We start from the raw sequence: 26,648 nt of genomic DNA on the forward strand, positions 1-26,648 counted from the left end.
GTTTCAATAACTTTATTTAGAGATATTGAAAAAAAATAAAAAGCAAAGCATTTTAAAGCTTTATTGAAAAGTACTCTTTCAGTCAAATATATACTACAAAGAGGGAGGTATCTAACAGTCTGGAAACACCTCAATGTTTTTGGATGAGATTTTTTTTTTTTTTTAAAGATTTTATTTATTTATTTGTCAGAGAGAGAGCAAGCGAGAGCGAGCATAGGCAGACAGAGTGGAAGGCAGAGTCAGAGGGAGAAGCAGGCTCCCTGCGGAGCAAGGAGCCCGATGTGGGACTCGATCCCAGGACGCTGGGATCATGACCTGAGCCAAAGGCAGCTGCTTAACCAACTGAGCCACCCAGGCGTCCCTGGATGAGATTTTAATTAAAAAAACAATCTGGAGAGGAAGTTCCACCTACACATTAGGAATATTAACACATTTTTATGAATGGAATGAGAGTTAATTTTGCTAAAATGTTCATACTACCCAAAGCCATCTATGAAGCCAATGTAATCCTGTCAACATTCCAGTGGCATTTTCACAAAAACAGGGGGAAAAAAAATCCTAAAATTTATATGGAACCACAAAGACCCCAAATAGCCAAAGCAATCCTGAGAAAGAACAAAGCTGGAGGCATCACACTTCCTAGTTCAAACTATATTATAAAGCTACAGTAATTAAAGTGGTATGGTTTGCATAAAAACAAACATATGGACTAACTGATCAGAATAAAAAACTCAGAAATAAAACCATATATTTATGGTCAACTAATATTTGACAAGGAAGCCAAGAATACTTGAGAGCAAAGATGGTCTCTTCAATAAAAGGTGATGGGAAAACGGGACACTCTCAGAATAATGAAATTGGTCCTCTCCCTTATACTACTCACAAAAACTAACTCAAAATCAATTAAAGACTTAAATGTTAAGACATGAAACCATAAAACTCCACGAAGAAAACAGAGGAAAAAAGGTCCCTGACATCAGTCCGAGCAATTATTTTTTTTTTTTGGATATGACACCAAAACCACAAGCAACAAAAGCAAAAATTAACATATGGGACTGTATTAACCTAAAAGGTTTCTGTACGGCAAGAGACTCAATCAACAAAATGAAAAGGTGGTTTATGGACTGGGAGAAAATACCTGCAAGTCACATAACTGACATGGGGTTAGTATCCAAAATAAATAAGAACTCATACAATTCCATAGCAAAAAAAACCCAGGAGTGCCTGGCTGGCTCAGTCAGTGGGGTATATGACTCTTGATCTCAGGGTTGTGAGTTAGAGCTCTATGATGGGTGTAGAGATAAATAAATAAAACCTAAATATATCTATAAATATAAATAAATGTACATATACACACACACACATACACATTTTTTTTAAACATCCAATTACAAAAATGGGCAGAGGACTTGAATAGACATTTCTCCAAAGACACACAATTGGTCAACAAGTACCCAAAAAGGTGTTCAACATCACCAGCCATTAGGGAAATGCAAATCAAAAACAGACGGAACTATCATCTTACATTTATCAGAATGGCTATTACCAAAACGAGAGATAACAAATGCTGCCTAAAATGTGGAGATAATGGAACCCATGTACCCTATTGATAAGAATATAAATATAGCCACTATGGAAAACAGGATAGAGGTTTCTCAAAAAAACTAAAAGTAGAACTGCATATGATCCAGCAATTCCACTTCTGGGTCTATATCCAAAAGGAATGAAATCACTATCTTAGAGATTTCCGTACTCCCACGCTCACTGTAGTGTTATTCACAATAGCCAAGACATGGAAACAGCTACGTGTCCATCTCACAGATGAATACATAAAATAACATATATGTCTACATAAATACACATGCACAATGGATTATTATTCAGTTAAAAAAAAAAGGAAGAAAATCCTGCCATTTTTGGTTAACATGTGGTGGATGGACTCTGAGGGCAGTATGTCAAGTGAAATAAGTCAGAGAAAACACAAATACTGTGTGGTTTCACCACTTACATGTGGAATCTAAAACCATCAAACTCAAAGAGAGTAGAATGGTGGCTGGGGGGTGGAGGACATGGGGAGATGTAAGTCAAAGGGTACAAACTTTCAGTGAGAAGATGAATACATTCCAGGGATCTAATGAATGGGATGGTAACCACCATCGTAACACTGAATCGAATACTTTAAAGTTGCTATGAGAGTAGAGCTTTAATGTTCTCACCATAGCAACGACAAAAAATGGTACTATGTGAGGTGAAGGATGTGTTAACTAACCTTATGCAGTAAACGTTTAACGATAAAAACATGGGTTGGGGCACCTGGGTGGCTCAGTGGGTTAGGCCTCTGCCTTTGGCTCGGGTTATGATCTCTGGGTCCTGGGATTGAGCCCCGCATCGGGCTCTCTACTGAGCAGAGAGCCTGCTTCCCCCTCTCTCTGCCTGTCTCTCTGCCTACTTGTGATCTCTCTGTCAAATAAATAAATAAATAAATCTAAAAAACAAAAACAAAAACAAGAACAAAAAACCATGGGTCAAATCATCACACTGTAAGTCTTAAACTCACACAATGTTATATGTAGATTATTATCTTCATGAGGCTGGGAAAAAACCCTTTCCCACACATTCAAATTCCCAATTCGTTTTCGCTCTTTCCTTTTTCCAAAAGCACCAATTCCTAGAGAATGACTTAATAAGCAAATGACGAAATGACTAAAGCTGAAAGGTTAGGATTTGGCCCATCACCATAATAAAGCATGAGCGCCATTGTTCAAGGACTGGTTTTGGCCCCCACAGATATATAAAGAGAAGGTATTTTCTCTCAGAGAACAAGGTGCGTAGCAGGAAACGGAGAAGCAATGGCTTTCCCAACGCTTCCTTTCATCCACTTTTATCCACTTTTATCTTTCCCTTCTCCATACCTTTCACGTTATCCCCTACCTTATTACTGAGACAAACAATTTCTTTAAAAAATGAACACTGCAAATGTAAATTCACAAAACCTGCATTCTCACTTTTTTTTAACTATTTTTAAATTTTTTTTACTTTTTTTTAAAATTTATTTTCAGCATAACAGTATTATTCATTGTTTTTGCACCACACCCAGTGCTCCATGCAACCCGTGCCCTCTCTAAAGCCACCACCTGGTTCCCCCAACCTCACCTTTAAGTAATTCATGACCCCAATGTTTTTCATCCTGTCAGCAAAGGTATTGAAAGTCTCCATGTTGCTTTTGGGATGATAAAATAAAATTTCACTTCCAAGCTTCCAAATAATCTGTCAAAACAGAAATTACGAGTGAAATTGTAAAATCCTTGCCTTAAAAAATTTCTGTCTAAGAATGCTGTATTTTTCTCTGCTTACAACCAGTAATTCATTTCCCTGGATACCACTACTGTCGACATTTTGCTGTTTCTCATTTCACCCAGTAAAACTATTTTATCTTATGTGGTAAAGCTTCTTCCATCCATTAAATTAAAATAGCAGAAGGCTATACTAGTGCAATTTTAAAGTTTGTAGTCTAGAGAAGGTAAGAAGTTAAGACCCATACAGAAGATAGAATCTTTAGTATGAAGGCAAGAATATTTAAGGCAGAAAACATGGTTTCTATTAACACTGGCTTCTCCACTGCTCTTGCTTGGTCTCATCTTTATTATCCACAAAATGAGAGCAACGGACTAGATGTTTCCTGAGATCCATCAAGCTCGTTAACTCTTGACGATATTTAATCTATATTTAGAACTCCAACTTAAAATTTGTTATCAGCTACAGTCAAATTTTAATAAAATATATTTTCTCCCCAAAGCACCAAAATGGCAGTGACAGAACTTGGAGCCTTTCTTTTTCATGGAACTGAGACTCTGTTTCTCTTACCCCAATTTAAAGTATTTCATTTTTTAAAAAAAGATTTTATTTATTTATTAAGGGGAGCATGCATGCAAGGCAGGGAGGCGGGGAAGAGGAAGCAGAAGAAGCAGACTCCCTGCTCAGCAGGGAGCCTGATGTGGGGCTCCATCTCAGGACTTTGGGATCATGATCTGAGCCAAAGGCAGGTACTCAACCAACTGAGCCACCCAGGTGCCCCAAGAATCTGTATTTTCAACAAAAGCCCCAGCTAAGTCAGGAAAAGGCAGACAAGGCCACCTACGTGGCTCAGCTGGGTAAGTGGCTGACTTTGGCTCAGGCTGTGATCTCGGGGCCATGGGATGGAGCCCCCTGTGGCGCCCAGCACGCAGCAGAGTCTACTTCTCCCTCTCCCTCTGGCCCACCCCCCATTCATCTCTATCCCTTTTTCTCTCTCTCAAATAAATAAATAAAGTGTTTAATAAAAGAAGCAGACAAATGTCTGAAAACCAATGATTAAAATCCTTCATTTTACAACACAAATTTTCAACAGAAAGAACATAACTTGTCCAATGTTTTATGGATGCACATAGCTTTGTCCATAAACTAAATTTTCAACCAATAGTTAAATTTTCTTTGATCAGATTGTTTTTTTGGCTCTACTAAGTATCTAAGTGGTATAATGTTTACTATGTTAGTAAAAGCTACTTGAGATATTCATGTGAAGTTATTTATGGATAAACTGTATTTTACTGAACAAATTTAAAAGTGTATACGCCAAGCCCTGTTCTAGACCCCTCCCCTCATGACATTTACATTCTACTGTAGAGAGACAGGCCATAACCGAGAAACAGAACAATTAAATTGCAAGTACTGCAGGAAAAGAACGGAGCAGGCAAAGGGGATCAGGAGAGACAGCTGGCAAGTGGAGGGGCGTGGCATGGAGTTGCCATTTTAAACAGTCACGGCAGGCCTCAGTGAAAATGAGACTTGATGGATATCAAAGTGACATCTGAATAAAGACCTTTCCAAGTAAGGCAAAGGCAATCCAGCAAAGGTACATACAGCCCCGTTCAAGCAAGAACCAGGAGCTACTGAGGCTGGAGGAAAAAACCAAACAAGTCTCTGAGTAATAGGAAATGAGGTTAGAGAGGTTAGAGAGGTCAAAGGGGGAAAGACCATACAGACCATACGGAACTTGCAGGCAGTCGTGAGGACGTCGGCTGTTACTCTGAGTGAAATGGGAAGTCACTGTAGTTTTCAGCACAAAAGTGACCTGACCTGACCTATGTTTTAAAAGGATCATGCTGCATCCTGAGTCACTGGGGAAATACAGATCAAAACCACAATGAGATACCACTCCACAATCACTAGGACAGCTATCATCAAAAAGACAAACAACAACAAAAGTTGGCAAGGATGTGCAGAAATAGGGACCCTCACAGACTGCTGGGGGGAATGTAAAATGGTGCAGCTACTTTGGAAAACAGTCTGGTAGTTCCTTAAGAGATTAAACAAAGTCACCATATGACCAGCCCTCCACTCCTAGGAACATACCCAAGAGAAATTTCAACAAATATTCCTAACTGGGCGCCTGAGTGGCTCAGTGGGTTAAGCCGCTGCCTTCAGCTCAGATCATGATCTCAGGGTCCTGGGATCGAGTCCCGCATCGGGCTCTCTGCTCAGCAGAGAACCTGCTTCCTCCTCTCTCTCTCTCTGCCTGCCTCTCTGCCTACTTGTGATCTCTCTCTGTCAAATAAATAAATAAAATCTTTAAAAATATATATATATTCCTAACAAAAACACGTGCACAAATTGTTCATAGCAGCATTATTCATAATAACCCAAAGTGCAAACAACCCAAGTGCCTAACAACTGATAAAGCAATACATAAAGCGTGATGGAATATTACTTTGCAATAAAAAAAGGAATGAAGTACAGGGTGCCTGGGTGGCTCAGTCAGTGGAGCGTCCAACCCAATTTCCACTCAGGTTATGATCTCAGGGTCATGAGATCGAGCCGTGCACTGGGCTCTGTGCTGAGCCCTGAGTCTGCATGTCCCTCTTCTTCCCCCTTCCGCCATTTCCCCTTGAACGTGCACACTCTCTTGCGCTCTCAGAATTAAACTTAAAAAAAAAAAAAAAAAAAAAAAAAGGAATGAAGTACTAATACATATTGCAATTAAGGCTAAAATTGAAAACATTCCACTTACGTGGAATATCCAGAGTATCAAGTAGATTAGTGCTTGCCAAGGGCTGGGGAGTGGGGTAAGGAGGCGCAGAACAGCAAGTGACTGCAAGTAGGCACAGAGTTGTTCTGGGGGCGGGAGAGCAAAAATGTCTGAAATTTAGACGGTGGTAAAGGCTGCACATCTCCATGGATACATGAAAAAATACTGAATTGTACAATTTAAATATGTGAACTGCATGGTGTGTTAATTATAAAATTTTTTTGGTAAAGGATCACCCTGGTCACCATGTTGAAAAGAGACTCGGGGTTGCAGGAGGGCAAGCAGTCATCTAAGTGAGGGGACGGACAGTGGCTTGGATCAATGTGCGGCAATGTAGGTGTTGGGTAGTATTCAGACTGAATTTTTTTTTTAAGATTTTATTTATTTGAGAGAGAGAGCATGCACGAAAGCCCATGAGTCGGGGAGGGGCAGAGGGAAAGGGACAAGCAGAGTCAGGGAGCCTGACATGGGGGCTGAATCCCAGGTCCCCGGAATCATGACTTGAACCGAAGTCAGACACTTAACCAACTGAGCCACTTAGGTGCCCCTCAGACTGAATTCTGAATGTAGAGCCAACAGGATTTTTTCACAGTTTGGATATGGGGTATGAAAGAAAGAGAACTTCAGAGTCTGGCCTCAGTGATTAGATACATAAAATAACCATCACCTCCGGTGAGGAAAATTAGGTTTGATGGTGAAGAACAGATCATTTTAGAGATGTTAGTGTGATAGGGCTGTTAGAGATCCGAGCGGTGATGGGGAATAGACAGCTGGAAACAGGAAGGCAGACACGAAAAGATGTCCGGGCCACAGATACACAAATGGGACTCATCTATCATAGAGACTAAATTTAAGGCCATGAAACTGAATGAGCTCATCAGGAGTGAGTTCAGATAAAGAAGAGGACAAAGGACTGAGTTCTGGGGAACTCACAAGTCCAAAGGCCAGGGAGAAGAGGAGACTTCACAGGAGGCCGAGAAGGCCAGTGAGGCGAGGAAAAACGGAGAGAGACTGCAGAGTCCTGGTAGCCGGATGAAGACAGTTTATCACACAGGAGGGAGCAATCTACTGTCTCAAATCCTGCTGACAGAGCAGGTTATACGAGCAATGAGAACTGGGCACTGTTGACCTTGACAAGATAATGTGGAAGAAATGATGATGCTGGCTTCTGGGGGAGCCTAACTGGAGAGGGTTTAGAGAGAACCAGTACACACATTCTTTCAAGGAGTTTTGCTGAAAGCTGAAGTGGAAAACCGGGGCACACCTGTGAAGGAAGTGGGGCATCAAGAGACAACTTTAAGATGGCAGAAATACCACGTCTGTAGGATAGGGACCATCACCCCACAGAGAGGGGAAAATAATGACACAGGGAAAGAAGGAAGAATACTGGAAGGAAGGAAAAAAGAAGGGTGGGGAATCCGAGAGTTCGAACTATTCTGAGTAGCCTTTAAAAGCCTAGTAAGTAAAAAGAAGTGCGAGAAACAACGTCCCAATACAAACTCTCCACCCAAAACTACTTTAAGTAACTTTTAAGAAAAATCAATTTGAGATCCTGCAAAGGCTCTTCAGGACGGAGCTGTGCAGGCAGAAAGGCCCCGGGTCTGTGATGGCCTCTGGCAGACTCGCGCGCTCCTTAGTCACTTACCTCGGGAGCGGCCTGCCTCTTGTGGCTGTCCGAGTCCTCCAGGATCTGGAGGTAACTGTGCATGTACTCGGCAGCTTGCTGCCACTGGTGCTTCAGTAGCGCTTCCTGGATAAAACTCAAACAAGCACTTGTTGTCTGGGCAAAATCCTTCTCCTTTTTTCCTCCGGTTGCTATGATTAAAAAGAGAAGAGTCTTTACCCACAGTGATCCCAATTCAAGTTTAAAAAACTGATTTCGGATAAGCAGGTTTCATTTTTTTTTTAACAGAGTTCTTTCCTTTGTTATTTCTAGTAGTCTTTTCTCCCCCCCCACCAAAATTTATTTAGTTATTTGGCAAAGAGTGAGAGCACACGCACACAAGCAAGGGCGAAGGGCAGAGGGAGAGGGAGAAGCAGACTCCCCGCTGAGCGGAGAACCTGATGTGGGGCTCGATCCCTGGACCCCAAAATCATGACCTGAGCTGAAGGCATTTGCTTAACCCACTAAACCACCCAGGCACCCTGATAAGCAGAAGTTTTAACAAGTGGAACAGTAGTTTTTACTGAACCCAGCCCATCCCTCATATCAAAGCTAGCTTCACTTGAAACAAAACTCCCATATCCAGTTCTGAGCTCCGCAGGGAGTGGGCTTGGGATTCTCTCTCTCCTACCTCCCCTTGTCCCAGTTGGCGCTCTCTCTCTCACACTCAAGTAAATAAATAAATCTTTTTATAAAAAAAAAAAAAAAAGTGAAAGGATATAATAATTCTTTTTAATAGAGCACTATGCAATTTCTTCATCAGTGTTTCAAGAATTCCAAAACCTGATACATTGCTATAATTACACTCTATCTAGTGCCATCTACTTACTTATGTAACTAAGACTTCTCAGAATTATATCAATGAAAACAAAGGAGAATTTAAGCCAAATTGTTTCCTCCTTTTTTTTTTTTTAAGATTTTTATTTATTTATTTGACAGATCACAAGTAGGCAGAGAGGCAGGCAGAGAGAGAAGGGGAAGCAGGCTCCCTGCCAAGCAGAGAGCCAGATGTGGGGCTCCATCCCAGGACCCTAGGATCATGACCTGAGCGGAAGGCAGAGGCTCAACCCACTAAGCCATCCTGGCGCCCCTAAAATCTTTTCTCATTCTGGAAGTACATAATATTCTTTCATAGATTTATGAAATAATTGGAAAAAAGGGACCACCGTATTTATCAAACTGAAAAAGAAATTAAAATTTATTTTCAAATTTTAACACAACTTTTATTTATTTTTAGAATTTATTTAAGAGGGAGAGAGAGAGACAATGTGCCCATAAGCAGGGGGAGCAGCAGAGGAAGATGGGAGAAGCAGGCTCCTCACTTGAGCAGAAGCCCAATGCAGGGCTGATCCCAGAGCCTGGGATCACGACCCAAGCCAAAGCAGACGCCTAACCGAGTAAGCAACCCAGGCACCACCAACCCCCCAACAACTTTCTTTAGATTTTATTTATTTATTTGAGAGATAATGATTTTATTTACATTTTCAAGACAGAGCAAGAAAGATCGGGGGTTAGTTGGCAGAGGGGAAACCCGACTCCCCACTGAGCAGGGAGCCAGACTTGGGGCTCAATCCCACGGATGCCAAGATCACGACCTGAGCCAAAGTCGAGCCAAAGTCGGATGGACAGACTGAGTCACCCAGGCGCTCCTGAGAGAGAGTATTTTAATACAACCTTTAATACTTATGTTTTTCATCAGCTGTGTATAATTACTAATTATGATGTGCCACTCCAGATGAATTTAATCTTAAAGCCTTAAAATTCATTAAAATGAATTTTAATACTTAAAGCCTTACAGAATATTAACAAAAAAATAATTAAATGTAGATATACAGTTTTATCACAAAGATGAAAGTATGAAAGGAAAATAAACAGTATAAAATCTCCATCAATTAAAATCTTTTTCATAAATATTTTTAAGTGGATGATGAAAGGCATATCACATTCCTATGCTGTTTAGATTCTATTGGATATATCAGTAAAAGCAGTAAACTAATTTCATTTAAAAATGCCAATCTAATTTGGAAATTATATCTTTTGCAACTATTAAACTTCCAATATGATTTTTTGATAGCATCTTAAAACCATGCAAGGCAATACATAATTAAAAAAAAAAAAAGGAAAAGCGAGCAAAGAAGTTTGAAGACTACTGCTCTACACTAGTGCTTCTCAAACTCAAACTCAAAATAGAAACACATCACCTGGGGATCCTGATGCTTGCTATTCGGTGTGGTCCCGGAAAGAAGAGCCTTTAGGATCACTGAGGAATCTTATCGGGAATGCAGAATACTATGCCGCCCTACATCTCTGAGTAAGAAGCTACATTTAGCAAGATCTACAAATAAGCTGCCCAGGACCAGCAGCAACACCAGGGAGGTAGTCTGGAAAACTGAGAGAGCACTTCTTCTCTAAAACCTCATTTATTCACATGAAGGAGAACTGACCTCAGGCCACGCTCCCACCTACCCCCTCAAGTTTTCACCACTCAGACTGGAAAGTGGACTTCCCCTTCTGCCTTCCAACTTAGCCTAGTTACCTCAGGAATATCTCTCACTTCATTCTTTTATGAGCAAAAGATCATCCTATTTGCTGCTGATACACTTTCAAAAATAACTGCCTAGGAGAAGAAATTTTGACATGGAATGAGGTACAATAAAGAGCCAGTGCCATCAACCCATCTCTAATACCCTTGAAAGAACGTGGAAGCTTGTCAGTCAACAAATACATTTAAGGACTTATTTGACAGAGAGAGAGACAGCACAAGCGGTGGGGGCGGGGGGCAGAGGAGGGAAAAACAGGCTCTCCCCTGAGCGGGAAGCCCAATGTGGAACTCGATTCTAGGACCCTGGAATCAAGACCTGAGCCAAAGGCAGACATTTAACTGAGCCACACGGGTGCCCTCAACAAGTACTTTTTGAGCACTATTTTGAGTCAGGTACTATTTCAGGTACTCAATTCTTCTAGGTACTCAACATATAGTTTTAATCCAGATTGGCCCCTGCTTTCAAAGTTTTTAGTGTAGGGGGCATACTCTTCAGAACCCTGAAAGATTATCTACAAGGAAGAAAAAAAAATTGCTAGGCAATTTTGTTTTCCTATTATGGTTATTGATTACTACAATGTCAGTATTACCTGAAATTATTTTCTCATTGCAGACATTAAGTATTTTGGGTTTAACAGGCTATCCATAACTTATGAAACACTTCTAAGCACATAAATTCTGGTCTGAAACCTATCTGATTTAGACTGACACAAGTTCTCTATAGAACACTGATGACAGAAACATGCCCAACTATGTCTTAACTAGCAGGAACTTCAGTGACTATGGGACTATCCCTACTATGGGAGAAAACAGCACTCCCTCTGAGGGCCATCCATTCACACCTTGTTTGAACCACGTGCATTCATTAGCAAAAATAAAATGAGAGGAAAGAAGTTATTTTTTCCAACACTCACTAAGCTTGAGACTCTGTGCTAGGCACTTTACATATATTATCTCATTTAAAAAATATATTTGTTATTGGAAGTATAAGCTCTGAGATTCAACAGACCTGGGTTGAATTCCTGAGACCAACATAATAGAGTTTAACTTCTTTGAAATTCATTTCTCTCATCTCTAAAATACCCAGCACGTGGATTTGAGGATGAATTTCCAGAGATAATTAAATGAGATAATATTTACACTAAAAGATAAAGAAATTGGAGCAAGTTCTAGGAGCTAAAGAATCTCAGTCAAGGGGAAAGAGGGCTAGGCTAGGAGAGATGTATTTGAAGGCAATAAGTGTAAATTCTAATATATTCCCACAACTACACCATCCAACATGCCCATATACAGATAAACACTTCTTTTATATATCCTTACAGAAAAGATAGCCCACAAAACTCTTATTTATATTTACTTGTTTATACTTATATTTATATGGGGAAATATTCTTTTTTGGAAATCTATTATAGATTAATTCTATTAGGAATAATTTCAATCCAATTCTTTTTTTTTTTTTTTGAAGATTTTATTTATTTGATGGAGAGAGAGACAAAGAGAGAGGGAATACAAGCAGGGGGAGTGGGAGAGGGGAAAGCAGGCCTCCCACTGGGCAGGGAGCCCGATGCAGGGCTCAGTCCCAGGACCCTGGAATCACGACCTGAGGCAAAGGCAGACAATAACTGAGCCACCCAGGTGCCCCAAATAGTGCCTTTTTAAAGAGTATTTTCTTGGCCCAGTTTATATTTTAAAAGCATCAAGGTAGAAGAGGCTACAACTGAGTCACCCAGGCGCCCCATAATTTCAGTGCAATTCCACCCAAACTTCTTAAAAGCACTTCCTACGTATGTGCTCCTCAATGGCCCTATCTTCTTCATCTATGTATCTCCAGTATTAGGCCAATGCTGGGCATATCAGTGCCTAGTAAGTATTGTTAGAGAAAAAAAAAAGTGTATCTGCCATAATACAGACTGTTATTACATCAAAGGAAAAGTAGCAAAAAAATATATATTCTTATGATTTTTTTGCTTACAGCCTCAAAAACCCTCATATAGTCCCATCTTGAAAACTGAATAAAGCAACTTGTTTATTCAACTTGATTATTCACTTTGTGTCCATATTGAATCTTATCATCTCCTTACATTAAAGTTAAGATGGCTGTACATTATTTTACTTACCAATAGTCCCTATATGATTTTGCAGCCAAGGAAAAGACATTCCTGTACCAGAGAATACATATGATTCCTCCTGCTCATCCTCTGTCTTGGACCCTATCAATTCTTCACTGAAATCACTCATACCTGTTTCAAATTGAGAATATCAGTTACTTTCTGTACATCTTATTCCACAGCCTTCTTAGTTATAAATACTGCCACCTTTTTACCTAATAAATAACATTTGTTCAGTGAAATTAATTCTACCAGGCAGCTTCTTTAAAGTAAGTAATAAAATTATGTCAGCAACAGCCAAAATAAATGATTTTTTAAAAGATTTTATTTGACAGAAATCACAAGTAGGCAGAAAGAGGGAGAAGCAGGCTCTCTGCTGAGCAGAGAGCCCAATGCGATGCGGGGCTTGATCCCAGGACCCTGAGATCATGACCTGAGCTGAAGGCAGAGGCTTAACCCTCTGAGCCAACCATGCGCCCCAAAATAAATGATCTTTTAAAAAAAATTTTAATCTTTACTCCGGTTACAAGAACATACAAAGATAACTAAGATACTGCTTCTTAATTAAAAAAAAAAAAAAAAAACACACAAAAAACACATAAGTCTAGAGGAAGTAACAAATGACACATAATAAAACAATACAAGCATACTAATAGGAATAGTAGTTAATATATCAATCCCTCTCTACACACCAAGGATATAAATTATTTTTTTTTAAGATTTTATTTATTTGAGAGACAGAGATCACAAGTAGGCAGAGGCAGGCGAGGGGAGGGGGGAGCAGGCTCCCCGCTGAGCAGAGAGCCAGAAGTGGGGCTCCATCCCAGGACCCTGGGACCATGACCAGAGCCGGGGTCATGAATGACCTGAGCGGAAGGCAGAGGCTCAACCCACTGAGCCACCAGGCGCCCCTAAATTCTCTTTTAATCCTTATAAGTACCCTAAAAAAAGTACTATTGTTTTCTTCCATTTTCATGTTGAACAAACCGAGGGGCTTAATTAAATTACGTAACCTGACCCAACGTCCTAAGAAAGGAGAGGACAATATTGTAGGAACGAGGTCGTCAGACTACTTGGCATGAATAGAGTCTCGGGTCTGCGGAGAGGAGGGGGTCAGAAGACAGAACGGATGATGGGCAACGAACCCAGAGAGACAGCCACACCCCCAGCGGAGTGTGGACTTCATCCTCAAGATGCTCGGGGTCCTCGTCCCTCTGTCCCCACGTCCAGCTGATTATTAGGTCCTGCTGATACTACTTGTTGGAGTGACTCCAGCCTCCCCTCTTCTCCGCAGTCCTAACCACTACCCTAGTTCAGGACATCTTCAAACTGTGTCCCCATCCCTTAATTAGCTTTCCAACGAGTTATCCCGCCTCCAATTGTGCTACTCCACATCACAGCCAGAGCACACTTTTTTTTTTTAATTATTTTTTTTAAAATTTTTTATTTTTCATAAACATATATTTTTATCCCCAGGGGTACAGGTCTGCGAACACCTTTTAAAGGCAGATTCTGTGGTGGAGGAGCACGGGCGTGAAGTGAAATTTGCATGCGACGCCCACGTGTTTTAACGAGCCCTTCCAGAAGCTCTCGCGTCCCAAATTCTCAAAGACGGAGCCGGTGCCGCGCCCCTGCCCCGGTAACCATCAGGGCTGCTTCGCCCCTTCCGCCTCGTTCTCAGAAATAAAGGTTTCAGGACACCAGGAGAAAGTATCAGCAGAACATGGGAGAATCCTACCACAGACCTTCAGGTTCTACTTTGGATGCTGGCGATGACCGATGGACGGAAGACGCGGCCCAATCCTTCCCGCCGCTCTGAACGCAATTTCCTAACTCAAGCACCTCGCGAGCGACCCGCCACCGGAAGCGAAGTTAGAGACGCCTTCGTGCGAGCATGCGCCAAGTCCGCCGGCGCTTTCTGGCTGCGCGCAGACGCGGCTCCGCCCCTAAACCCTCCTTCCGCGGCGGAGGCGACGCCGTGCGCGGCGGCCCCCGGAAGTGACGGCGGTGTGCCGCCCTGTCTTTGGGTTGGTCGTGGTTTTACGCGTGAGTGTGCCCGGGTGGGAAGATGCGAGGCTTTAAAGGCAAGTGGAGACCGGGACGAGGGGGTGGTGGCTGGATGAGGTGAGCAGTCGAAAAAAACGTGTCACTTTGGAGAATGTGAAACAATGTCACTTTGGTAATTCACGGTACAAAACCTTCAAATTTTTGCTTAGCTCAAGGGCGCACTGCGCAAGCCTCCGGGGCGTGGCTGGTGGTCCTGACCAAAATCAGCTTAACCTCTTAACTGCTTCCTCGAAATCTTTTTTTCTCTTTGATTAAAGTTTTAGCTTTGAGTTTAAGGGATTTGACACCACCCCCACCCCCAAATTTGGGCAACAGTGTCCTTTCATGTTAGTTCATCAATGTTCCTCATGCAACGTGACCCCAGTGTGTCCTAGAGCCACTGTTCCTCATGCAACGTCACCCCAGTGTGTCCTAGAGCCACCTCTTCTGTGGCTCTAGGACACACTGGGGTCACGTTGCATGAGGAACATTGATGAACTCACATGAAAGAGAGGTCAAAAGTAAGACGATTAAATGTGAAATAGGGGAAATTGAGGAGTTCTGGGGAAGATGACCCTGAAGAAGCAGAGACTCATGGGAACACAATATGTATCTCCGTGTTTTGGAGATTCGGTCTGTTGAAGGGTCAGACCGTTTTTGCATTGCGTCAGAGAGCAGCACTGGGACCGAGGAGTAAAAGTTAAAAGGAGGTAGCTTTAAAGTCATCGCAAAGATTTTGTTCATACCTAAGGCTGCACAAATAATGGCATAGGCTCCCACAGGAATCTCTGGGTTTTCCCTCCCCATGAAAGTGAACCACTTGGACAGAATCAGAGTATTGTAGAACTGATTAAAGGATGTAAGAATTTCTACAGGAATTCCTTAATATGCCAGAAATAGGTGATTCTGCGTTTTCCTCGCCAACATCATGCAGTTAGGTTTGAGTTTGCAAGAAGGCTCCAGGGATGCCTGGCTGGCTCAGCTGGTAGAACATTCGACTCTTGATCTTAGTGTGGTGAGTTTGAGCCCTATATTGGCATACAGATTACTTTAAAAAAAAAAAAAAAAAGAAAGAAAAGTTCCTACGGCTGTTCCTTGTGTTGAAACCCATTTGCCTCACTCAAGCCTGTGCTCTACAGCAAGGCTGATCGAGGTGATGTGGTCCAGCAAGGCACACAAATGAAATAACATGGCCATCATCTTCTAGTCTAGAGGCTTGATCTGGCTACATTTCTTCCTTTGCCATGAGGTTGTTGCCCTTGAAAGTAAATGAGCTTATTATTTTACCAGCAAAATGTGTTTATTCAGGAATAGCAGAGGATCACTTCTTGCCTTTGGGCTAAGATCAAGCGTAGGAATAGCGGAGGAATTGCAATTTGGGACAAGAGAGTTATAGCAAAAGCCATAGCCAAGTCCAGAAAACAAAGGAGAGGACCACTCTGATATATAGGAGAAGGGAGAGTTGGGAGGAGCCCTTATAAACAAGAAGTCCATTGGAGTAAACTGAGACTTCAAAGTGTGCTGGCTTTTCATTGGCTGAGTTGTGACAGTTTTTCATTTCCTGGGCCTTTACTGGGCATGGAGAAAATCTTTTTCCTACTGGGATAGTGAAGTGGGTTTCTTCCTTTTGGGAAGGCAAGGTCATCTCTTCCTGTTGGGTCTGCAAAGGGCTGCAATGAGCGGAAGGGCCTGAGTTCTCCTTTCTGGCCTCCTAGCTCCGCCTGAAAAAGTTTCCTTTCTTGAATTTCACAAGGTATAATTTCACTCAAACCAACCCAGAACTGATTTTGTAAAGCTACAAATCTATGCTCTCACAAAAGTGGAAAAAAAAATTTTATTTAACATCCTCAGATAACTTGAGATAACTGTAGATAAGGTTAAGAATGAATCTTTTTTTTTAAAAAAAAAAAAAGGTACAAAAAAAATAAATAAAAAAAGATACATTTAGGGACGCCTGGGTGGCTCAGTTGGTTGGACGACTGCCTTCGGCTCAGGTCATGATCCTGGAGTCCCGGGATCGAGTCCCGCATCGGACTCCCAGCTCCATGGGGAGTCTGCTTCTCTCTCTGACCTTCTCCTCGTTCATGTTCTCTCTCACTGTCTCTCTCTCAAGTAAATAAATAAAATATTTAAAAAAAAAAAAAAAAGATACATTTATTTTAGAGAGAGCGAGTATGCATATGAGATGGGGGAGAGGCAGAGGGCAGAGTGGGGAGGTTGTTTAGACAACCAAACAGTTGGAAAAAAAGACATCATCATATATAGTCTATACTATATCACAGCTCATAATACGAACAAGATAAAAAAAAAAAAGGAGTGTAGCAAAAATGAAAACATAAAGACAGCTTACATAATAACATAGAGAAAAATATTATCTAACTACAAACTCCCCAAAATACATAGGCTAGGATCCCACCCCAGACTTAGAATTGAGAAGAGAAAAAAGCTATATCCTCAAACGCATGCCTTCATTTTCTTGCCCAGTTCAAGCAGTCTTACTGGTGAGAAAGGCCACGTGAAGAAAGGGTTCCCGACAAATCAAATAGCACATGGAGAGAAGCCACATGAAGCCAACAGTCTGCATCTTAATTCCATACATATGAGACAGGCTTTCCCAGACCTTGAGACCCAGATCAGTCAACTGCTGAATACAACTGCAGGAGTGAGTCTAGTTGCAACCATGTGAAGGAGGAGTGAACTATTCTCACGAAACTCTGTGCAAATTCCTGACTCACAATGTGGGCAATGAAATGGTGGTGGTTTTAATCCACTAAATTCTGGAGTAGAATGTTATGTAGCAATAGATAACTAAAACACTGATACCGTTCATTTGCATCTTCTGTATTTCTTCATCAGTCTAGTTAGAGAGTACCAATTTATTTATGCTATGATCAGAAAACAGACTTTGTCAGATGTCCATATTGTTGACATTGGACAAATTGAAAATTGTTGAGGCTTATTTTATCCCCTGATATGATCTATATTGATAAATGTTCCATGGGCAGTGAAAAAGCACGTGTTCTGCCATTGTTGCACATTGTATTTGGTCAATGTCAATGAGGTTAAGGTAGTTGGTAGTTTGGTTCAGATCTTCTGTATCATCACTGACTTCTTATACAGTGGTACTCTTAATTACTGTAATAGGGGAGTTAAAATTGCATATACTGTGGATTCGTTTCTTTCTTCCTTTAGTTTTGTCAGTTTTTCCCCTATGTATTTTGAAGTGTTGATACTGTAGCACATTAACAACAATGGCTCTTATGTCTTCCTGACAGAGTAACCATTTTATCATTATGAAAAATCGTCTGTTGCTGATAAACCCTTATCTTTTTTTTAAGATTTTATTTATTTATTTGACACAGAGAGACAGATCACAAGTAGGCAGAGAGGCAGGCAGAGAGGTGGGGGAAGCAGGCTCCTTGCTGAGCAGAGAGCCAGATATGGAGCTCGGTCTCAGGACCCTCAGATAGGACCTGAGCCAAAGGCAGCAGCTTTAACCCACTGAGCCACCCAGGTGCCCCAATAAACCCTTATCTTTAAATGAAATTTCTTACAATAATGCAGTCACTGCAGCTTTCTTAGCTGTTTGTATGTTCTATATTTTTCCATCTTTCTTTCAACTTATGTGTGTTTTTTAATGTGATTCCCTTATAGACAGTAATTAGTTGGATCTTCCTATTTTTATTCCAGTCTGACAATCTTCACATTTTATTTTGTATGTTTTCTCCACTTATATTAGTTGTAATCATTTATATTATTGAATTTAATTCTATCATTTTGATATTTGTTTCCAATTTGTCCCATTAGTTTTGTGTTCCTCTGCTCTCACTTAATTGCCATTTTTTGGATTAATCAAATGTTTTAGTATTCCATTAGAATTCCTCTGTTAGCTTTTAACTATCTTTTTGTGTTACTGTTTTAGAAATATTTTTAGGAATTATGATAAGCATTCTTAAATTATCAATTTACTTAGAGTTAAAATTGTGATACTTCACATAAAATAAGGAGTCTTACCTTATATAGTTCTATTTACCACCACCCTTAAGTCCTTTGTGTCTTATTGTCTTATATGTTACATCTATACTCATTATCATTTTTGCTTTAAAGAGTCACAGGTACTTTAAAGAAATGAAGAGATATGTATTGCCATATATATACAAATGTGTACATATATATACACATATGTATGGCAATATATATCTCTTCATTTCTTTATATATATATATAATATGCCTTTTATATTTACATTTGTTTACTATTTTCAGTGCTTTCATTCCTTCTAATAGATTATCTTCAAATAGCTGCCAGAAATCCTTCCCATTCCTGTCTGCCTGCATATACATGTAGCTTCTCCCATTGAGAGGCAGAGTCAAGAAGGGCCTGAGTGGTACAGCTGGTTAAGCATCCAGCTCTTGGTTTCAGTTCATGTCATGATCTCAGGGTCATCAGATTGAGGCTCACATTGGGCTCCGCATTCAGTGCAGACTCTGCTTGGAACTCTCTCCCTCTCCCTCTCCCAGCCACATGTGCTCTCTCTCTCTCTCTTAAATAAATAAATCTTAAAAAAAAAAAGTACCTAAAAAGAGAGAGAGAGAGAGAGAGAGGTAGAGTCTAGGGGTATCTGGGTGGCTCAGTCAGTTAGTGGTCTGACTCTTGATTTCAGCTGGGTCATCTCACAGAAATTTCTTTATAGACTACTTCTTTCATATGGTTTCCATTTTCCTATTTCTTTGTATGTTTGATAATAAATAATTATATATTAGATGGTTGTAGAGAATACATTATAGGGAGTCTGGATTTTGTTGTCTTCCTTTAAAGGGTATTATATTTGTGCATAATGAAAATTAATTACTGGCGGGTCCTTTGTTCTGTTAGCCTTGGTACTATTATTAGCAGCATGTGTCCATTTTGGTTTTATACATGGCCCTAGCATGTGTCTCTTACTTCTTGCATAGTTCTTTCTCTTAGGGCTTGGTTCTGGATTCTCAGTTGAGTGCCTGAAGTATTAGTGAGGTTGCTGCTCTTGGGTCGGGCTGGAAATCCAATGTCTCTTAGCACTGCATGATTTTTAGTATCACTCTTCAGGCTTCCTCCTGCAGCAGGCAAACTTCCTGGCACATTTGTGTCCCACCAACCTAACACGTGCATGTGCACATGCACATGCCTGCGCATGCACACACACACGTACCACAGCTCAGGTATTCTAACCCACAAAATTCCAGCCATTTCAGAAACTTTGACCTCTGATAACTTTATCCTCTTCTCAGGCAGGCGACTACTTTACTTGAGTTTCACTTCCCTAGTTATGGAGTTTACCTTGTGTGTTTTGTTCTCAGATATGACAATCATGGCCTGCTTATTTATCAATGCCTAAAAATATTTGCTCTAAGTAGTTTGTCCAGTTTTATACTCTTTGTGGCAAAAAGTAAGTCTAATGCAGTTACTTTATCATGATTCAAAATAAAAATACTACATTCCTTATATCCACTTAGGCCAAATTAAACATAGAAACCTTGTAATGTAATGTCTCACAGATTGAACAACAATTTCATTGTCGATGGAGTCCAAAATCAACTTAAAAAGTCCGTTTCGAAATAGGTCTCTGAAAAATAAACTGGCCAAAACTTGCAAGGCAATCAGACTGAACTGACCATGTATTTTACCCCTACCTTTATGAGTGTGAGATCTACAATCAGCAAAAAAATAAAAGTTAATGTTAGGTTTTTAAAATGTGCTTACAATCCAGGAGACAGCCTCTTATGATACTTTCATATGTTAGATGGTAGTTGTGAAATTATTACACATATTGGGACACCTGGGTGGTTCAGTCTGTTAAGCATCTGCCTTCAACTTAATTCATGACCCCAGGGTCCTATGATCGAGCCCCATGTTAGGCTCCCTGCTTAGCAGGGAGCCTGCTTCTCCCTCTTCCTCTGCTCCTTCCCCATGTGCATGTGTGTGTGTGTGCACATTCTCTCTCTCTCCCCCTTCCAAATAAATAAATAAAATCTTTAAAAAATTATTACACATAATAATGAGCACATTAGACTCATGGAGTAAGACATTATTCCCATCTATGTTGAAAAACTATCATTATCTGTATGCCAAAAATTAGATACACCTCAAAATTCTCTAGAAAAGACAATTCTTAAATCTTATCAAAATAACTTCACTAGGTTTTTTTTCACCTCTGACATAACACAGTGTCAAGCTTTCTAGTCCTAAACATACACCTTTTACGAGGAGGAGACATTGGTCTCAGAATATACCAGCTCCTTCATCTCATTTCAGAAACCCATTCTAGCCATAAAAAGGAAAAATTGGGACACCTGGTGTCTCAGTTGGTTAATCCTCTGCCTTTGGCTCAGGTCATATCTCAGGGTCCTGGGATCGAGTCCAGCATCAGGTTTCCTGCTCAGCAGGGGAGCCTGCTTCTCCCTCTGCCTGCCACTCCCCTGCTTGAACTCTGTCTTGCTTTGGCAAGTAAATAGATAAAATCTTTTAAAAAATTATATGTGCATATTTTCTGATTTTTTAAAAACTTTTCATCTATGGTGGGGGTCAGCAGCTTTTTCTGTAAAGAGTTAATACATATTTTATGACTTTTCGGGTGATACAGTTTCTATCACCGCTCTTCAACTGTGCTGTTACAGGACAAAAGCAGCCATAGATAAATATAAACAAACGAGCTTATCTGTGTTCTAGTAAAACCTTATTCACAAAAACAGGTGGCAAACTGGATTTGGCCTGTGGGCCACAGTTTGCCAACTGTTGCTTTAGAGTAAAAATTGAAGTCTAGTCTCACAACAGAGATTTGGCTGTGATATACATGCACACACACGCACACACACACATTATATACGTGTATATATACTTTTAAAAGTATATATTTTATATTTATATTATATTTATATAAATATATTTATATTAAGTATCAAATCTCTATTAAATTATTATATATAATATATATCAATATATATAAAGTGTATATATATTAAATATATTTATATTATATTTTAAAGTACATTGTATGTGTGTGTGTATATATATATATACTTTTTACGAATACATACTCATACTAGTGTTAATTTTTGCCTCCAAAAAGAGACCTACTAAAAAACAATTACTGATACCATCATGCACCGCAGTCCTTATGACTGTCATGGACTAGATAGTTAGTACTTCTTCTGAGTACTTTAAAGACAGTCAGTAGATGTTAATGCTGAGAAGTAATTGTACTGTTCTATTGTGGAGAAACTTTGTTATAATTGTGTAAATGAGATTAGCCATTATGAAGTTGATATACATTTATTATAATTATTATCCTAATACATCTTCATGTGTCATCTCAGCCTATATCCCCCTACGTTTTAATTAAGTAGCATGTTCTTGGGGTACCTGGGTGGCTCAGTTAAGTGTCCAACTCTTGGTTTTGGGTCAAGTCATGATCTCACATCCTGGGATTGTGCCCTGTGTCAGGCTTCACACTCATTGGGGAGTCTACTTCCCCTCCCCTCCTTCTGCCCCTCCACCTAGCTCATGCACTCTCTCTTTCTCCAAAGTAAATAAATAAAATCTTTAAAAGTAAATGTTCTTTCGTTAAGGAACAAACCTTCTACATCCATTCCAAATAATTCAACATGTGCCCATGATTTGACTATTAACACAAAGAAAAACAATACATTTTTATTCAGATCTAAATTTAAGATAAGACAGTGTAGAAGAGGGACCACGTGTGAGAAGGTGGAAATAGAACAATATAAAACCCTTCTTGGAAGAAGAAAAATACAGATTCAATTCAGAAATAGGAGATGTCTATGAAGGTGGCATTACCTTTAGTGACAACAAACTGTTGAGCAAAGTCACTTAGATCTGTAGGGACTCTTTTTTTTTTTAGGTTGAGGTTATCATCTTTCTTTTAGCAGATAAAACTACAAAACACAAAATATAGAATTTTTATAAACATGGGTGCATTTTTTTAAAGATTATATTTTTAAGGCACCTCTGCTCATGACCTGAGCTGAAGGCAGAGGCTTAACCCACTGAGCCACCCAGGCACCCTTAACTGATCAGATTTTAACAAAAGTCTTAAGCAGTGCCTCTCAACTAGGAGGGTGGTACCATCCTTACCAAGGGGAGTTTGGGAGTGCATGGGGGCAATTTTTTATTCTGTTGCCATGACTAAAAATGCTACTGAAATTTCATGGCTAGGCTCAAGGTTGTATATCCTGCAGCTGGTTGGACTGTCCCACCCAAAATGCCAAGAGAGTCTAGCAAGAAACATTGCCTAAACTAGTAACATGTTCTGGTCCCTTACTTCCCCATAATTGTGTTTTTCTACAATTTAAATGAAGGAATAAGGGCTCTTGTGCAGTCTCATTGTTGTATTACCCATATAAACATAATTCTGGGTTTCTTTATATTTGTCAAGAACGGTGAACGTGTTTAAGATAATTATAAGAAATAAATTATAAAGAGGCACCTGGATGGCTCAAGTCGGACTTGTGATTTTGGCTCAAATCATGATCTCATAGGTCATGAAATCCAGCTCTGCACTCAGTGGGGAGTCTGCTTAAGATTCTTTCTCTTCCTCTCCCCCAACTCATGCTCTTTCTCTCTCTAAAATAAATAAATGTTTAAAAAAAAAATAAATGATAAAAACATGACTAGTGTAGGAGCTTAATGATGACCATAGTTTATGTTTTTCATTAAATATTTCAAATTCATCTGAAGAAGCAATGAAATTCTTAGATATTCCAACAGAAATCTCAATCTCTGACGCCAAACAAACAAAATATTGGGGGTTTTGAGATAACCACCATAATTCTTTCTCTTTTTGAAAAAGTTCCAAAAGAGCTTGGCCAAAAATTTGTATATCCTGTAACAGAATTTTAAGATTTGCTTTTCTTTAAGTGTATGGCAAAAATGTACAATTATATGGTGTGGATCTAATGTTAATTTTTAATCTCTGCTTTCTAGATCGTTGCTGTCTTTAAAGGTACCTAGTCTGAACTGCAATGTGCTGTAAGTATAAAATACACACCAGAATTCAAAGATTTCACCTGAAATAAATGTAAAATATCTCATTTTTATACTTATTACAAGTTAAATGATAATAATTTAGTTCTACTGTTTTAAATAAAATGTATTATTAAAATTGATTTCATTTGTTCTGGGGCACCTGGGTAGCTCAGTAGGTTAAGCCTCAGCCTTCGGCTCAGGTCATGATCCCAGGCTCCTGGGATCGAGCCCCGCATCAGGCTCTCTGCTCAGCAGGGAGCCTGCTTCCTCCTCTCTCTCTCTCTCTGCCTGCCTCTCTGCCTACATGTAATCTCTGTCTGTCAAATAAAATAATAAATTAAAAAAAAATCTTTAAAAAAATTTGATTTCATTTGTTTTGCTTTACCTTTTTTTTTTTTTTAAAGATTTTATTTATTTATTTGAGAGAGAGAGAGAAAGAGAGAGAGCATGAGAAGGGGGAGGGTCAGAGGGAGAAGCGGACTCCCTGATGAGCTGGGAGCCCGATGTGGGACTCGATCCCAGGACTCAGTCCCGGGACTCCAGGATCATGACCTGAGCCGAAGGCTGTCTCTTAACCCACTGAGCCACCCAGGCGCCCTGACTTGAGAAATTTTAAATTATACTTGTAGCTGGCATCATATTGCTACTGGACAACATATCTAGAGAATTCGTGAGACATAAGGGCAATATCGGATTATGTTTAGGTTCTCTGTTTAATCACTCTAGTTTAATGTCATTCACTCATCTTCTTGTGTATTCCATACCATTTCATATCCCGTATAGATTTAAATAGAATGAGCTTTCATAGTTGTGGAGAACTCTAACCCCTTCTATATGCAACTGCTCAGTATTCACACTTGATTAGTCTTCATAATGGTATTTATGATCCCGTTCCTAATTTTATTTTCTGCCTGCATTATTTAAGATGCTGATTATTCAGGAGATTTGCTTTGTCTTGTTAAGTGATCTGTATGTAACAGGACTGCTGTGATTGTATATTATCCTGAAGAATAGATTTTCTCCCTCTCAGTACTTACGGTCTCCTCCAGGAGGCGCTTTTGACCTGCCAAGCACAACTCCGGGAGGCTGTTAACCTGCCCTGTGGATTTTTACCGAGAAGAGAAGTTTCTAGGGAAGTTAGTATCAAAAAAGGTCTCCTTTGTGGCGGTCACAAAGAAGTGGAGACTCTTGTGGTGCCAGTAATCGGCTCTGTTGGCTGAGAACCAGATACGTTGCTGTTTAATTATTTAAACAACAGGAAGGGGCCACCTTTTAATATATTATCTGATTTGATTCTTAAAGAAACACTATGGTTTTGATATCAGCCCCAATTTTATTGGTAAAGAATCTTAGACTCAAAAATTGATGACTTGCCTAGAGCCACACAATTAGACTTCTCTTACCTAGGTTAGCGCTTCTAATTACTTCCCTTGCATCTGCTGTTGTCTTAGCAAGGAAGTAATTCGTATTGAAAACTATAAATGGGGCACCTGGGTGGCTCAGTGGGTTAAAGCCTCTGCCTTCCGCTCAGGTTGTGATCCCAGGATCATGGGAGCAAGCCCCACATGGGGCTCTCTGCTCAGCAGGGAGCCTGCTTCCCTTCCCTTCTGTCCGCCTGCCTCTCTGCCTGCCTGGGATCTCTGTCTGTCAAATAAATAAATAAAATCTTTAAAAAAAATTAAAAAAAAAAAACTATAAATGGATGAAGCCATAGAGTCTACATGGTAGATCTTGGGTTGAACAGGTCCCACCCTGGAATCTGTTCTGCATTTGTTTCAAAACATCAAATATTTGACTTCTGTGAAAATGGTGCCAGGGTAAATCAGGCAGAACCGGAAACAGGAACTTACATAGAAGACTGTATTTTAGTGGCCATTTCAGATGTTTGAGTTTCTCTCTCCGTACAATAGAAATTAGGATAATATTTGTCAGGACTAGACAAACAGTACATGCTGGTAGGTATAGTTGCCTTGTATATGACTCACTCCCAATACAAAATACCCTTTGACATGACTTGGACTTGGCTTTTTGATTGTGGGGGAGAATCAAACCCTACTGGCCGTGCCCAACACAGAACTCCATCCTCCTTGGCTTTCAGAACAGGATATTTGCTTACATTCCCCTTCAGTTATGATCACTTTCCTTAAAGTCTGGTAGCTTTCTGTTTCTTAACTCTATTAAGTCTAAATTCTTGTGCCTGATTTTCAAGGGCTTATATAATCTGACCCCCTCCAACTGCCCAAATTTATCTCCCACTACTCTTTAGTAGGATCATTTCACTCTGGTAAGGTTAGATCCCCTTACTGTCCTTTACATGTTCTGCTGTCTTTTCTCTATGTCACTTTCTTCACCTATCATTCCTTTCTTTTTAGAATCTAAATCCTACCTACTCACCAAGACCTAACTCACATTCCACTATCATTTGCTATCCTCCTTCTTTTAATTCTTTGGTGCTTGGTATTTGTACCTGTTCTGAATGTGAAAATGCATCTTCATTTTAGCAATAATTATGGGGCTGGATTCGCCATCTGCCTCCCATCCCCCACCCCATACTTAAAAGTGACTGGCGTTAACAAGAGGGATTTGTTTATCTTTTAGGAGTTTCCACTCTGAAGAATATAATAGGATCCAGAGTCCTCCTGCACCTTGAGGGTAGGTGCTGAGACTGGGCCTCCTTGGGCACAGGTATAACAAGTAGACCTATCTCCTGGACGCTGTCCACAATGCATGACACTGGACACAAAAAGTCAGAAATCTGGGAAGAGAGAACTCAGGGTATCCAGCAGGAAATGATACTGTGCAAAAGCTAACCTGACAGAATAAAACAAAAATGTGTTTGTTGCTCTTCTGGCTCACTATATTGTAACCAATCACAGTGTTTTCATGTTTAAGACCTTTACTAGCATTTACCTGGTTTATGACTCTCCAGTTACCTTTCAGGATAACCATATAGTGCTCAATAAAGGCCATAACTCAAAATAAATGTATTTATTTCAGTCTGAGCCTGCCTTTCCAGTTTGTGGACCAAAAAGTTAACACCCCAGAGAAAAGTTATCTGATGGAATGTCTCTCTGTAACTACCTTGCCCCATCGAGCTGGGGGGTGGAGGGGGGTTGGGGGGAGTTGGGGTCAGGGGGTTGACAGGTTCAGGCAGCTTTACTTCCCCACACCTGTATCTATCATCACACCTACTGGTGTGACAAC

At 40.1% G+C, this 26,648-nt stretch overlaps 2 protein-coding genes across 3 annotated transcripts in view; one reads left to right on the forward strand and one right to left on the reverse strand.

Moving 5' to 3' along the window:
- TAF1A (TATA-box binding protein associated factor, RNA polymerase I subunit A) overlaps window positions 1–14,279 on the reverse strand; it is a 30,184-nt gene extending 15,905 nt beyond the window's left edge. Inside the window, exons 1-4 of the mRNA XM_059145508.1 lie at window positions 14,123–14,279; window positions 12,387–12,509; window positions 7,710–7,879; window positions 3,154–3,267 (exon numbers count right to left, since the gene is read on the reverse strand). Coding sequence (XP_059001491.1) covers window positions 3,154–3,267; window positions 7,710–7,879; window positions 12,387–12,507 — 405 coding nt within the window. The 5' untranslated portion in view covers window positions 12,508–12,509; window positions 14,123–14,279. The remainder of the gene's footprint in view (window positions 1–3,153; window positions 3,268–7,709; window positions 7,880–12,386; window positions 12,510–14,122) is intronic.
- Window positions 14,280–14,358: 79 nt separating this feature from the next.
- The window catches only part of MIA3 (MIA SH3 domain ER export factor 3), an 80,893-nt gene continuing 68,603 nt past the window's right edge, over window positions 14,359–26,648 (forward strand). The window contains exons 1-2 of one of the 2 annotated variants that reach the window (XM_059145499.1): window positions 14,359–14,501; window positions 23,403–23,447. In XM_059145499.1, coding sequence (XP_059001482.1) covers window positions 23,441–23,447 — 7 coding nt within the window. In that variant the 5' untranslated portion in view covers window positions 14,359–14,501; window positions 23,403–23,440. The remainder of the gene's footprint in view (window positions 14,502–23,402; window positions 23,448–26,648) is intronic. The other variant, XM_059145500.1, reaches the window with a different exon arrangement.

This window comes from Mustela lutreola, chromosome 14, assembly GCF_030435805.1.
Source record: "Mustela lutreola isolate mMusLut2 chromosome 14, mMusLut2.pri, whole genome shotgun sequence".
NCBI lineage: Eukaryota > Metazoa > Chordata > Mammalia > Carnivora > Mustelidae > Mustela > Mustela lutreola.